This window comes from Lepidothrix coronata, unplaced genomic scaffold (assembly GCF_001604755.1).
Source record: "Lepidothrix coronata isolate B3197 unplaced genomic scaffold, Lepidothrix_coronata-1.0 Scaffold111, whole genome shotgun sequence".
NCBI lineage: Eukaryota > Metazoa > Chordata > Aves > Passeriformes > Pipridae > Lepidothrix > Lepidothrix coronata.
In genome coordinates, this window is record NW_016690291.1 from 2582669 (window position 1) to 2595811 (window position 13143).

The following is a 13143-nucleotide window of genomic DNA, read 5'->3' on the forward strand; positions in this document are numbered from 1 at the left end:
ACTCTGTCTCATCTCTCGCCCTGGCATCAAGATTAAGGCTGAGAGAAGGCTCATCTTCACTGACACTCAAGGTTATTTTTATTCTGACTGACTAGAACAGAAAGTAGGAGATAATGTGACTGGATTCAGGATTCCTGAATTGCTCATTCATTAATTCAAAGTGTATGTGAATAAGAATGGCACTCAGTTACTCGTGGGTGAAAAAATATAATAGAGCAAATAACTGTATTTTAGACTCTGTACAGAAGTCTGAGCTGGTTTTCTGCTACATCAGCTACTAGAAAACTCAGACCCACGGAAAGTTGATGCTGTCTACCATTTTCAGTTGAACAAGCTGGTAAATTCTGTTGTACATGAGCTGATTAAAGCACAACAGAAACAGCAGGCTTGAGCTCTTCACAAGCTTCACCCAAGAAAGCTGAAAAGCTCCCGCAGAACTCCATGGAGTTACTGCTATGGTCATCAAGCCCAGGACTCCTTTAGGCATCTGAGGCTCTCCCTAACTTGGTCAGTCACGTGGAGCTCTGGCGACCACATGGTCAGACACCCACCCTACATACTTGTTAGTTCCTCCAAGCCCAGAGGGACCCAACCCTTCCCCTTGGCAGGGATGGAGCAGTGGACAGCGAGCCCCAGACCATGACCTGCCACTTGGCACTGAGACCAGGGCTCATTTCCCCATGTGACAGCAGAGGCAGGAGAGCGGTACACAAAATATATTATTTATATGCCAACGGCAATTTAAATTACCAAATATTTAAACTACTGCTGCTATCTGAGTGTGAAGGGCTTAAGTTTCATGTAGGAAAAATCCACCATTGCTCCCTTGTACCTGGGGAGGCAGTTTGAGCATTGATAGGTAGGAAAAAGAATCTACCATTCTCCAAACTGTAGCTAACCTTCAAACACACTCAAAGTTACATCTGCTTTCCTCTCTGCAAAGCAATTTGCAGAGACATAAGTGTTAAAAGACCCTATTCATTTCATTAGTCTGCAAGAGAAACCCAACCATCTATTTTCCAACCAGTTTCCACTGCAGAGTAAGAAAATTAATCTAGATCATTTATATCCCAGAAAAACAAGGACACTATTGCCTTTTCTGGGCTGAGTGGTTTGGTGTCTGCTTCATTCTGTGGCAAGAATTCTGCATTATCAGCAGGATCTGCAGCTGGAGAGTTACAGCATCAACCAAAATGCGGATGACTGAGGTTCAAGGTCCTGCTCCAAAGGATCTTGAGCCACATCTAACAATGATGTTAAATATTCAGACACAATGAGCAGTTCCAGCTGGAGAAGGGACCAAACCCAGTGCTTCCTTAGGCTGCAAAATTTATCATCTGAACATAGTAAGGACCCAAGCCCATCTTGCAGCAGGCAGCCCTCACAAATTAGCTGTTTTTTTCAGAGCAGGACTTCTTGCACAGTTTACAAAGAAAAGTTTTGGGCCACCTCAATCCAGGAAACGAGGCATGACTCAGGGTGCTGAACAGCCTCCTTGGGCAAAGATAAAGCCCTTTTAAAAACTAAGATTTTGCCTGTCTATTCATTATTAATCCTAGTTATCTTGGGCAGCCAATTTGCCTTCTGGAGGTAGGGATCCACACATGGATTTTAGAGGGAGTCCATGCACTCAACAAGGGCAGGTCAAAGCTTGGCACTGCTAACCTGCCTACCAAGCAACATTGTATTTCTGGAATCAAAGTAGAAAATTCACAGCAATTTCAGACCCTCAGCATCTCATGCTCTTAGTTGTTAAAATAGTTATGATGCTTGCAAGTGTTACTAGGAGATTTGCATATGAAGTAACAAAAGCACAGAAAAACTCAACTAAAATACTTATCAAAGAGAGTACACCTTGGTTGACTGATGCTATTAAACAAAAAAAAAAACAACACATGTTCAGAATTTTGTGTCTTCTCCACTTAAAACAATATGTTCCTTTGTCACTTCTGAAATGCAAGTAACGCTACAACTGGAAAGGCAGAGTGAAGCATTAAAAAAAAGCATGGATAAAAGTATTCAGATTTTTTTATGTTATAATAACCTGAATCATCATAATGTAAATAGCCACGGACATATACAGAAAAGGACTTTTAATCTGATGATATATTCTTAAGAAAGGAGCTCTGAAAACAAGTAGGTCATTAATTATTTACCAGATAACCATAATTATGTTTTTGTGCATTAAGTTATGGCCTCTGGAGACCAAGCTTCTTAGGTCACTAGTAAAAATGTTTAGCAATCAAGGAAAAGGCTTTGATCCTTGTGTCCATCAGAGTACTCATACATACAGCATAACTTTGCAAAGCTAGAGACCCTCATCTCCACTAAGCCAAAGCAGGACCAGCAGAGTGCATGGACTCCTCTGTTACAGCTTCTCAGGCTCTCAGTAACAGGTATTTCAAGTTTTTCACCTAGCAAATACTTTCCCAGTTCCTGTATTTTACAGTCGGATAAATGAGTAGGATTTTCTTTCTAATTGTGTGATGCTTTAAGATCATATACCATCTATAGGCATGAAAAGGGACACAGGAACAATGAATAACAATCACAGAATATACTGAGTTGGAAGGGACCCATAAAGATCATCAAGTCAAAAGTGAATAGCCCTTACGGGGATCAAACCCATGTTATAATCAACTGACCTGATCTCAGGCTCAGTGTTGTAGGAACAGAACGTGCATTCAGCATTAACCAAAAGGGCAACTGAAAAGTAGCAGGTCCCCATTTACACCATGCAATATGGGGCATATTTCAGATTTCTGTGCTGTACAATCCTTTATGGCATGGTTGCATTTGCACAGATTAGGTGTGGGGAAAAAAGCTGTGTTGAGAGAGCCTACTTGCCTTGACCATTATGGAAGAAATTAGGATTCCCTTCAAAAAGCAAATACCTTCAATTTACACTAAAGAAATTTCCTATTTATCTAATCTTAGTAGAGATAAAATGGCACAATTTAATAATTTCACACTCCTCTACACGGCTTCACATCTAGAGGTAACTGAGATTCTGTACACAAGATTTCCGGTCAGCACCATCATGAAATGACAGCAGTCTATGCTAACAGACATGCAAAAAAAGTTCAATATTTTGTAAAACCAACTTTATAAGTCCATCTTCTAGGTATATGTCTGCATAGAAGGAGTGGTCATCATTGATAATTCTTCCACCTTTAATGAGTAGTCGGTCACTCTGGAGGGAAAAAAAAGGAACAAATGTGGGTTTGTTGAAATAAATAAACATGATAACATACTGGTTACACTAAATATGCTCATATTATATTGAAAGCCATTAATATCGAACACTTACCCTACATAAAGGCTTACACTATAGATTCATATCGGTACATATGAGTACTGGAGAAGAAAACCATAATATCACTGTTTATTTGTCACTTCTGGAACATGACACTCCACGGTCATCACAGTTCTTTCTCCTCAAGGCAGAAATCACTGCACATGGAAACGTCAAATGCCACTACATCCCCCTTTCACCACCACCCTATTGCACAGAAGTCAAAAAGGGAAGAGAAGCCTCCAGAAGAAACCGCTCAACTCTGCAATGGCCAAGCTGAGCTCACCTGGGACTCTCGGCACCTCTGGAAGAGTAACAGAGCTTGGAACAGGAAGGGACAAGGTCAGGAGAGGCTGCTTAGCCCTGCCACATAGAAATTCCTACCCAGGGAAGCTCCTTTAACAACATTAGCAAGGTCAACTACCCCACTCCACTGCAGCAGCCAAGGGGTGTAGCCCACAGCTTGTGCCTCCTGTTCTGAGTTACAGATCAACAGCTCAAAGTGTAGTTCCTCATGGGTGTGAAGAAGGAATTGTTGTCAATTTGTGACTCCTGCAGATCAAAGGATGTTGATGAACTGGGGGCACTCTGTGCTGTATCTCACTCACTCCATGAACAGGACAGGAGGCAGCCTTCAAAGTTTGGTTCACCTAAAATATCATACCAACAGCAGAGAGAGCTACCAGTTCTTTGTATTTTCTAAAGTGCCAGAAAGCAAACATTTTTTCCCATGAAGAATTGTTCAAAATATCGAGTCTGCAGGGGTACTGTTCAAATGGTTACATTCTGTTCTTAAAAAAATACATTTTATAGAAAGCAAATTTTAACCGTGCATATTCCTGAGAACCAATATTTAAACTCTCTCATTGAAGAAGTCATACTGGAAATGCCAGCACCTCGCTACCTACCCAAACACAGGGAAAGTCTGTAACTTCAGTGCCAACTGGTTTTGGCTGGGGCAGTTAATTTTCCTCACCAGTATGGGGTTGTGTATTGGATTTGTGCTGAAAACAGTGCTGAAAACAAAGGGATGGTTTCAGTTATTGCTGAGCAGGGCTCACAGAGAGTGAATGCCTCTTCTGCTAATCACCAGTGAGGACGCTGGGGATGCACATGGAATTGGGAGGGGGGATATCTGGGACAGCTGACCCCAACTGGCCCGGGGGATATTCCATACCATATGGCATCATACTCAGCAATAAAACTGAGGGTGAGGTTGAAGGGCAGGAGCACTGCTTGGGGACTGACTGGGAATCGATTGGTTGGTGGTGAGTAATTATGTTGTGCATCACTTGTACTTCTTGGATTTTAGATCTCTCTTCTTTATTTTCCTTTCCATTATTGTTATTACAACTAGTATGATTATTCTATTTCCATTATCAAATTGTTTTCATCTCAACCCAAGAGTTTTTTCACTTTTACCCTTCCAAGTCTCTCTCCCATCCCACTGTGGAGTGGGGGAGAACTGAGGGAGTGGTTGTGTGGGGCTGAGTTGCCAGCTGGGGTTAAACCATGACAAGTACACAATGCTTTTGGAAAGACCTTTGCCAAGTGACTGTTAATGCTGTAAAACTCTAAAGCAGTCAGAATCTTCTTTTCCCATTCATACATAAAAAGGCGCCATTTATTATAAATTATTTCCTTGGCTCACCAGACAATAACTCAGAATCTCCATTTTTTCCATGCTTTATACTCTTCACTCCAGATTCAATTCCTGGTTTAATTACAAGATGACTCAGGCATATAAACTATGAATGCCCTGAGTTCCCAGTTCAGAAAACAAACAAGTTGATATATTTCTTAACCTATAAAACCAGAACAACAATAAACAATAAATTTCTTAAAATTTATTCATTAAAAAGTGCTAAGGCAGAGCTAGGGGTGTGACAATGTAACTTCTCAGTTACATGCTGCATATTGACTTTTCAGCTTGTACTTGAACAATTTTGCAGGTTTAAAGCCTCTACAGCCTGCATCATTCTAGAAAAGCAAAAGGGAAGAAACAGACATTCTTAAGGGGAGAAAGAAGTGGGGGGAAAGACATTTGAAATACAGTGCACAACAAAAGAGTAGGTACACAGAAGGTCTGAGGCTTTTCTCCACGTGCTGCAGCAGCGAGACAACCTTGGGGGGGAACCAAGGCACAGAAGTGTGATGACATATGTCCCCAGGACCCGCCTCAGATGTTGTCACCCTCTCATTAGAGGATGGAGATGAATGCAAGTCCTCCATCTGGAATTTGCCAGAGCAGGCTCCCTGTTTTCTCCCCAGCCTCCCTACTGTCACTTGTAATTGCAGGACTTGTGAATCAGCAGCTGGAATGGTAATAAGTTATTTTGCCACGTGCTGGCAGTTGCATCTCCTCACCATGATGATTTACTATGCTGCCTGCTGACCTGGAGAGACCACCATCTTGTGAGCTCTTTCTAAGCTCATTCAATTGCCTTTCTAAACATTAATACTGTCCAGTTACAAGAGTCAAGAGCTTACTGATACGGGCAGGCAATGCTACCAGCGTACCTCATCTGTCACTGCTAATGAGTCAAAAGATCTGCAAGCTCATCAAGAAGTTCTACAGTCTACTGCTTTTAAACTAGGAGAAGATGCATAATGAATAGAAACAAATGTAACAGGTAAGGAAAATAAGACAGACTAAAATAAAGCTGAAGCACAACTCCAGAAAAAATAATTGCAGACATAAGGATTTTATACGTTTTTACATACACAAGTAACAAAACTAGGCATTAGAATAATCTAAACTAAAAAGGATACAAATGCAGTTTCAAGACAGTGCTCAATTATGGAGTCAGCCATTAAATTAAGCCTTACTTACAGTCTATAAAGAATTACTGAACGTTTAGCTACAAAGTCTCACCCTCTTGGAGGGCGTAAGAAATTCGGATGAAGAAACAAACCTGCACTTTATGGAGACTTCCAAAATTTTAATTCTTGACACCTCAGAAAAAAAATACAAACAATTCAGAATTGTTGCAAAAGGAAGCAGGTCCTGAACCTGAGCTAGCCTGTGGCTAAGATTCCCCCAGTTGGGTATAGGAAGCCATGGGAGACTAGGCTGCCAAAAAACCACACATTTTGATACTCCCCAGGTAGACTGCCAAGCCACTGGGGACAGTGTCGTGGAGCCTCACCCAGCTTTCATCAGGACCTGAGAGGTGTGGAAATAGCTCTAACATGTTTCCACTACAGCAAATCAGCCGATTCAGAAGAAAAATCATTTTGTTGGAACCTCTCCCAAGCAGCTCGAGCTGCCAAGTGTGCCTGTAGGACACATTACAGATTGTTGCAAAGCAGAGTACCTTGACACAGATGATGCTGATGGGCACAAGCAACCCAGGTGAGGTTTTGGTGCCATGTGGATACCTCAGCAGCACACTGTGCCCAAGTTGCCTCAAACACCCCGCTCAGGACCAGGGGTGGCTTGTTCTTAAGCCAGAGCACCAGCAAAAGGGAAGAAATGTCTATGTGCACCTACAACATAAATGTATTTTCATGAGCAGGCTGGAAAAAAATGACACAAAAATAAATTACTAGAAAGGAGGCATTGGTTAACACTGACAAGGAATATGCTGCATTTTTCATGTAATAAACTTTCATACAAATCCTTGGTCCACATGTAGTATTTGTTCCCTGCCACAGCCTAAGCACAGGCTTCAGGGACCGACACAGCCCTGGCCTGGAGGCAAAGGGACACTGCTACAACTCATCACTGCCACCCTGCCACTGGTGCCTGGGTGATCCTGCACTGCTTTAGGTCCCTGGTAGTTGCCTCAGTAAAATTCTGGACAGAAATCTGGGCACACACAGGCTCTGTGAAGTAGGTCGGCCTCCTCAGGCACGCAGCCGGCTGTGCGTGGTCAGAGGCCATTTATTATTTACCAGGGGCAAGATGTCAGGCAGGCTGCTTGCAGTTTTCTTACCAAATGACAAATGCCCAGAAAAACCAGAGACCAGGGTCCTCTTCTCCCTTTTCCAGGCTGGAGGAGAGACACACTCTGCAGTCCCCTGGGGAAAGCAGCAGGGGGAGGGAGGAGTGAGCTGAAGCTCCTGAACTAATCAAGGCAGCGCTGGCCCATATTTCTCCTTCCCAGCTGTAATCTCCTCTAGGCAGCACACTGTCTTTGCCCAGCTCTCAGAGGTACCCTCAGCCACTCACTGATCTTTGGATGTTCTCACAATGCAAACAGCAACGGGCTCATCACTCAGCTCAGGAGGTGACAGTAGTGTCTGCCTTTCTAGGGTGGCTGCCACCTTTCTATTCAGATGTATGACAGGTGCAGCAGGCACTGGTGCCCCGCCTGCCAAGCCCTAAGGGTTCCATACCAAGCCTTCAGTGCATGGCCTGGCACAAGAAGCTGTCAGCCCACCTCTTTTCCAGCACAAGCCAAGGGAAGCTGACAAGACCCTCTCCTCCCTCCAGCCTGCCAAGGACAGACAGCGGGAACATGGCAAAACAGAGAGGGAGTATTATACTGAGCAATTCATGAGGTGCCAAGATTCAAGGGGAAAAAACCCTCTCATTGGCATGGGAGATGCAGAAAGCACCACTGTAAATCCATGCTCCACAGCCACTGTGGAGTGTGTTAGAGTCAAGGTGTTTCTCCTCCACTAGTCACTACCATAATGATGTGACGACATCGCTGCTGTTTGCTTCTGAGTTCTATGTCTGGCTATGTATGACACAGCATCAGGACAGCCACGATGCTTATCTGCTGTCTCCCCTACAGCTCCATTTTACAAGCGCTCTGGCACCTCCCAGCTCACCTCACTGCTGAGCATGAAACAGCCACTCCTATTACTCACAGCCCTTCACCTTCAAACCCTCCACACTGCTTTTCTGATCATCTTTTCCTAATCACAGTCTAGCTTCTCCTGCTTAACCTGGCAGCAAAGCTGCAGAGCTTAGTCTGTGACATGACAGCAATTGTCATGGCAGCAGAAGGAGATGCCACAAACTCGGCTCGCTTACTGCAGGAGGAGGGGCTGCCTGCTCAGACTCGGGGCGGCGGCTGTCGCTCCCTCACAACTATTGTTTCCACTACAGAGAGAGCAACCCGAAACATCTGTAAGCTGGTGACTGGCACAGTTTGTACAAATGGCCTGTTTTGCTGGTATTTTTCACTCAGCTCGGCTCAGTTCTTGTGAAGCACGTCCACGCTTTCATGCGCCCCAATGGCAAAGGCCAGCAGAGAGAAGCAGCACCTGACCAACCCACGAGACCCCAAGCCCAAGGCCTGTCACGGTCCTCAATCCTGCACTGGGGCCTGGGCAAGTCCAAGTGAGGTCAAATTCCCTTGGGCAGCAAATCACCCTGCTCTGGGTTATTTGAAAATATGATCCAAATGTTAGACCAGGAGCAGTTGCAAAGAAATTTAAAATTAGCCTTTTTTCATTCACCCACTCCCCTCAGAACTAGAGGCATCTAAAAATATTACACACGACAAAAATTCAAATAGTTTTTACACATGCAGTTCTCAATCTGCTTCTTGGGACTACTAAAAAACATAGAAGAAATAAAACTGCCACAAGATTTACTAAACACTACTTCAATTTGGTGCAGCATGTCAAAATACAATGCAGCACAAGTTACAGCAAGCCACACACTTCTCTACAGTATCGATACCCATGTACTGCACCTGCAGGCACCTGTCAGAGAAAACCACACCTCTATGATACAAGATGGAGTTTAAAAAAAAAAAAGGAAGAATTAATTTGCCATTTGCCATTATGTATTCTAGCCATATGAAGAGATTCCAAGAGATTTCAAAAGTGGTCTTATCAAATAGCAGCATCTGTCCAGACTGCAATTCCTATACAGGCTATTACATCCTTGCTTTTCTTACACAAATGGAATGTCTACCTATTATACCTTCACCTCTAAATCAAGTAAATCATTGACTATTTATAGTTTGCTTTACAATTTATCTACAATTAACTTAATATAACATACTCAGCATATGGGTCTAAGCGCTGCTTCATTCTTGGTTTGGACCTTTACAATTGCTGCACTGCAGCTTTTGACAACCAAAAAAGTCTCTCCAACACTCAAATGCAGATCTTACAGGCCTAGAGGAGGAGAAAACACTTAGCAGTGATTTCATCCTCTGCATAATTCTAAGGACTTACTAGAATATAACATTGTCCTTACATCTCCAGAGCAACAATAGCTGCATTCTCTACAATCCAGATTAGTCAAGAGCCCTGAAGATGACTAAGGATTTTATGCTAAATAGCCATTTGAAAATAGTTTAAATTCCAAATCCACCTGTATTTCCAGTTCTCTGTCTATAAATGCATGTGGTTTAAAAGACATCAGATCAAATGCAACAGACATAAAACGGCATTAAGCTATGTTATCACACTTGCAGTGAAGACACTCATCTTCAGTCTTTTAGCATTTGAGAGGCAGAATTCTTTATTACTAAGGCTCTAAGAAGGCCACTGACAGTTACAGAAGACACAGCATCACCAGATTAGACTGAAAGTACAAAAAATACAGGTTGATATTTTTATTGTCTTAGATTACCCAAATCTCCACAAAAAGATTATTTGCAAGGGAGCCCCTTCTCAAAGGCTAAAGTCCCACTGGCAATCACTGGAGGGAGACACTCAAAACTCCTCTGTGGTTCCATGCATTCCTTCTTGCAGACTTATTTCCCATCATATACAAGACACTTACTTTTTTTTTTTTTGGTGGATGTATTTGGCTGCCTTTTGTCAGAGCTGGTCAGATTCAGACCTAGCTGTAACACAATACAGTTAAATTACCTTTTACTTTGCTTTTAGCAAAGTACTTACAAATAAGGAACATTTTAAAACTTAATGGCAAAAGAAGAAAGATACCCTTCCCAAGAGGAATGTTTGCTTAAAATCCTTTCATAAGGATCAAAGAGCTGTAAATGGGATTTCATGAAGTACTGTCTGCTTATAGAAGATCTGCTTTTAATCAGTGCTATCCTTCCTTTTGAATTTCATGTCTAGGCTACCCTCCATAGGAAGTAATTTTTAGCTAGAGTGAACCCTGAATCAACTCCAGGAATTCCTTGTAAAACACTCTATCCTTGAGGCATCATTTCCGATAGGCCACTAATGGAGAACCCTGCTTTTAAGGTTCTTTTCTTAATAAATGCACTCTAGTATATGGCAATTAATTTAAGAAGGATTATGTTGATTGTAGTAATACTGTATCTTGGTCTGTAGCCAATGTATTCATTCATCTTTATTCATTTAAAAGATCTGATGTTCTTTTGTTTCCCCTTTCGAGACCTGACTTTTTATTCAACTGGCAGTTTCATTGCTTAATCACACAGTCTAAAAGGGCTACTCCTACAGCTACCAACTCCACAGGGATTTCTTCACTGTAAATGTCATCTTTGCTTTGCTTTTAGAAAGAAGCACAACAAACATCTTATTCATGACAATATTCATTGGCATCAGCAGGGGTTTCACCTAAGTATGGGCTGGAGGGCTGAATCCATTGCATTGTATGTTGCATCTCTTGGGTTACACACAGGTTACATCAATTAGAGGCAATCTCAAAATCCCAGGAAGCCATTCACAAGAAAGCTTAAGCTTGGGAAAAAATAACAGACATTTACAGCATGGCTGGCTGCTGGCTGCCACTGAACTGAAGATGTGTTTTATCTAAGTTCTCATCAGAGACCTTCATCAGGTTATTGGGACATATCTGCTTTGGCACCAGTCACAGTCAAAATCCAGCTAAGACCATAAAGAATCCCTTCTCTAACAGAGGTCGTGGATGCAAGGCAAACAGAATAGTAGAAAATGCCTTTAGTATGATTTTAGCAATGATAATTCATGATTGACTAAATGCACTGGATGCACATGCGTATTGTTTGCACTCAGACACTTTCTGCCTATGTTGCCTCACCTACTGTTTCTGCCAGTGAGAGCAAGTTTGTGATGCTTGTTGTGATGCAAGTTGTGATGCTTGCTGCCTCCTCTCACATGGTATCAGCAGTGGTTCACAAAAAACCCTTCCATAGCCTCTTCATTCAAGCACTGCCTACTCCTTTAGCCAGCCATGTGCAAGGTGGGCAAGGGTGATCAGCTTTACTTGGGTCCTCACTATTACACACAGGAGATTATACATGGAGTGTAGACTTCACTGAAGTCAGCAGGGACGTTTATTATTCAGCAGTAACACAAGCATACAAAACCATTTCTCTCTCCCATATGTACAAAAAGCAAGTTTATCTCAACTAATGCTCAAGTGCTTCATAAGCCAGTGGGCTCTCCGGGCTCCCATAAAGGAAAATGGAAGTTTCCCCCTTTTACCACTTATATAATTCTTGATTATGAAAGAAATGGGAGTGAAGCAGACAACAGACTCTGACCCCTTGTCAGGAAAGCAGTTCATTGGCAATGGTCGCTCTCAGTATTTGTAAGAAGATTCAGACAACCACCTCATTGCACCCATTGTCTTCCCCAACAGCCACTGTCCCCTTCCCAAACCTACCCAGCTTCCAGCAAAGCACAGCTCAGCTCTCTGTGGTGGCACCAGCTACGATGCTGAAAACACTAATGCCCTTCTGAGGGCACTGACTGATGAACTTGCAGTGGCAGCTAAAGGAATCACTGCCCCAAACCCTTCTTTCTGTCCCTCTGCCAAAGGTTTCAGTCTCCACGGATATGTCCCCAGAAGGACCTACTCTGAATGTAATTTAAGTCATCATATGAAATTGGCTTGAACACTGTGGCCACTTCTTCTCCTATAGAAAAAGGAAAGGAATAGACATGTTACAGAATGATGGAAATGGTGGCTGGAAGTCCAAAAACCTATACTGAAGCAACTAAAGCATCTCAACAGCTGCCAGGCTGAAGTCCAGTCCACTATGCAATGTGAATTCACAAATGTACATCGACGGACAAGTAAACTGAGAGGGGACAAGTCTATTAAACAGATACAGATGGGAAAATGTAATCTTGAAGATTAGGCAAATAACAAAATTACGAAAAATAACAAAATAACAGATTACTCTTACAAAGAGTAAGAAGAGATCCAGAAGTCCCAGGCCTTGGTGTTTTAAAGCAGGACAAAATGTGCTGTCTAAATCAACCCAAATCTTGCGTCAATAGCAGAATAACAACATGAGACAGTGTTCCCATGCCCAGCACTCAGTAGGTTTTTCAAACACTTTTGGCAAGTCACACACCAATCTGAGTGTAGCTTCATACTGTTAAACAAACGCGGATGGTAAAAAAGCATGGCCAGGGGAGATGCAGAATAGATTGAAACCCTGAATAGATCCAAATCTACACAAGGACTTTGGTTCACCATTCCAGGTACTCACCATGTCTTGCATCTGTAGGACATGTCTCCCCTCGGGTCCAAAGTAAATTAGCTGGCAGCTCTCTCAATGTTTCACACCAGAACACCTCACGTTACCCCAGCATTTTGTTCAGGCCAGATAGTTTGTCTTGAACAAGTGTCTAACACAGTAGAAATCCAGACAAATGCATTTTTTCTCTCTCAAAGTGTTCTGCTGTCTTCAGCTGAAGTCTACTTATTTCTCATGTCTCTTCATATCAATTCAAAAAATATCAATTAAAATTATTCTCTGTGCCCACTCCTCTGAATTTCTTCAGCCTCTCCATTTCTCTGCATCTGCTTTTTTTTTCACATTGTGCTAGCTCTTCTCCTTTCTTGCTATGCTCAATAGTGAGAGCCTTCCTCTGTAACATCACATTTTTGAGCTGTCTCCCCATGCCTTACAGTCTGTCAGCTCAGGACCAGCAGTGCCATTCCCCATTCATATGCCAATTCTTGGACCATTCCCAGGAAGATTATTCCCATTTTCTAAGAGATT

The 13143-nt window shown here is 42.5% G+C and overlaps 1 protein-coding gene across 3 annotated transcripts in view; it reads right to left on the reverse strand.

Moving 5' to 3' along the window:
- Positions 1 to 13143, reverse strand: part of CRMP1 (collapsin response mediator protein 1) — a 51531-nt gene that overhangs the window by 31163 nt on the left and 7225 nt on the right. For all 3 annotated transcript variants that reach the window (XM_017824538.1, XM_017824539.1, XM_017824540.1), the window contains one exon: positions 3105 to 3193. In XM_017824538.1, the coding sequence (XP_017680027.1) occupies positions 3105 to 3193 (89 nt within the window). The remainder of the gene's footprint in view (positions 1 to 3104; positions 3194 to 13143) is intronic.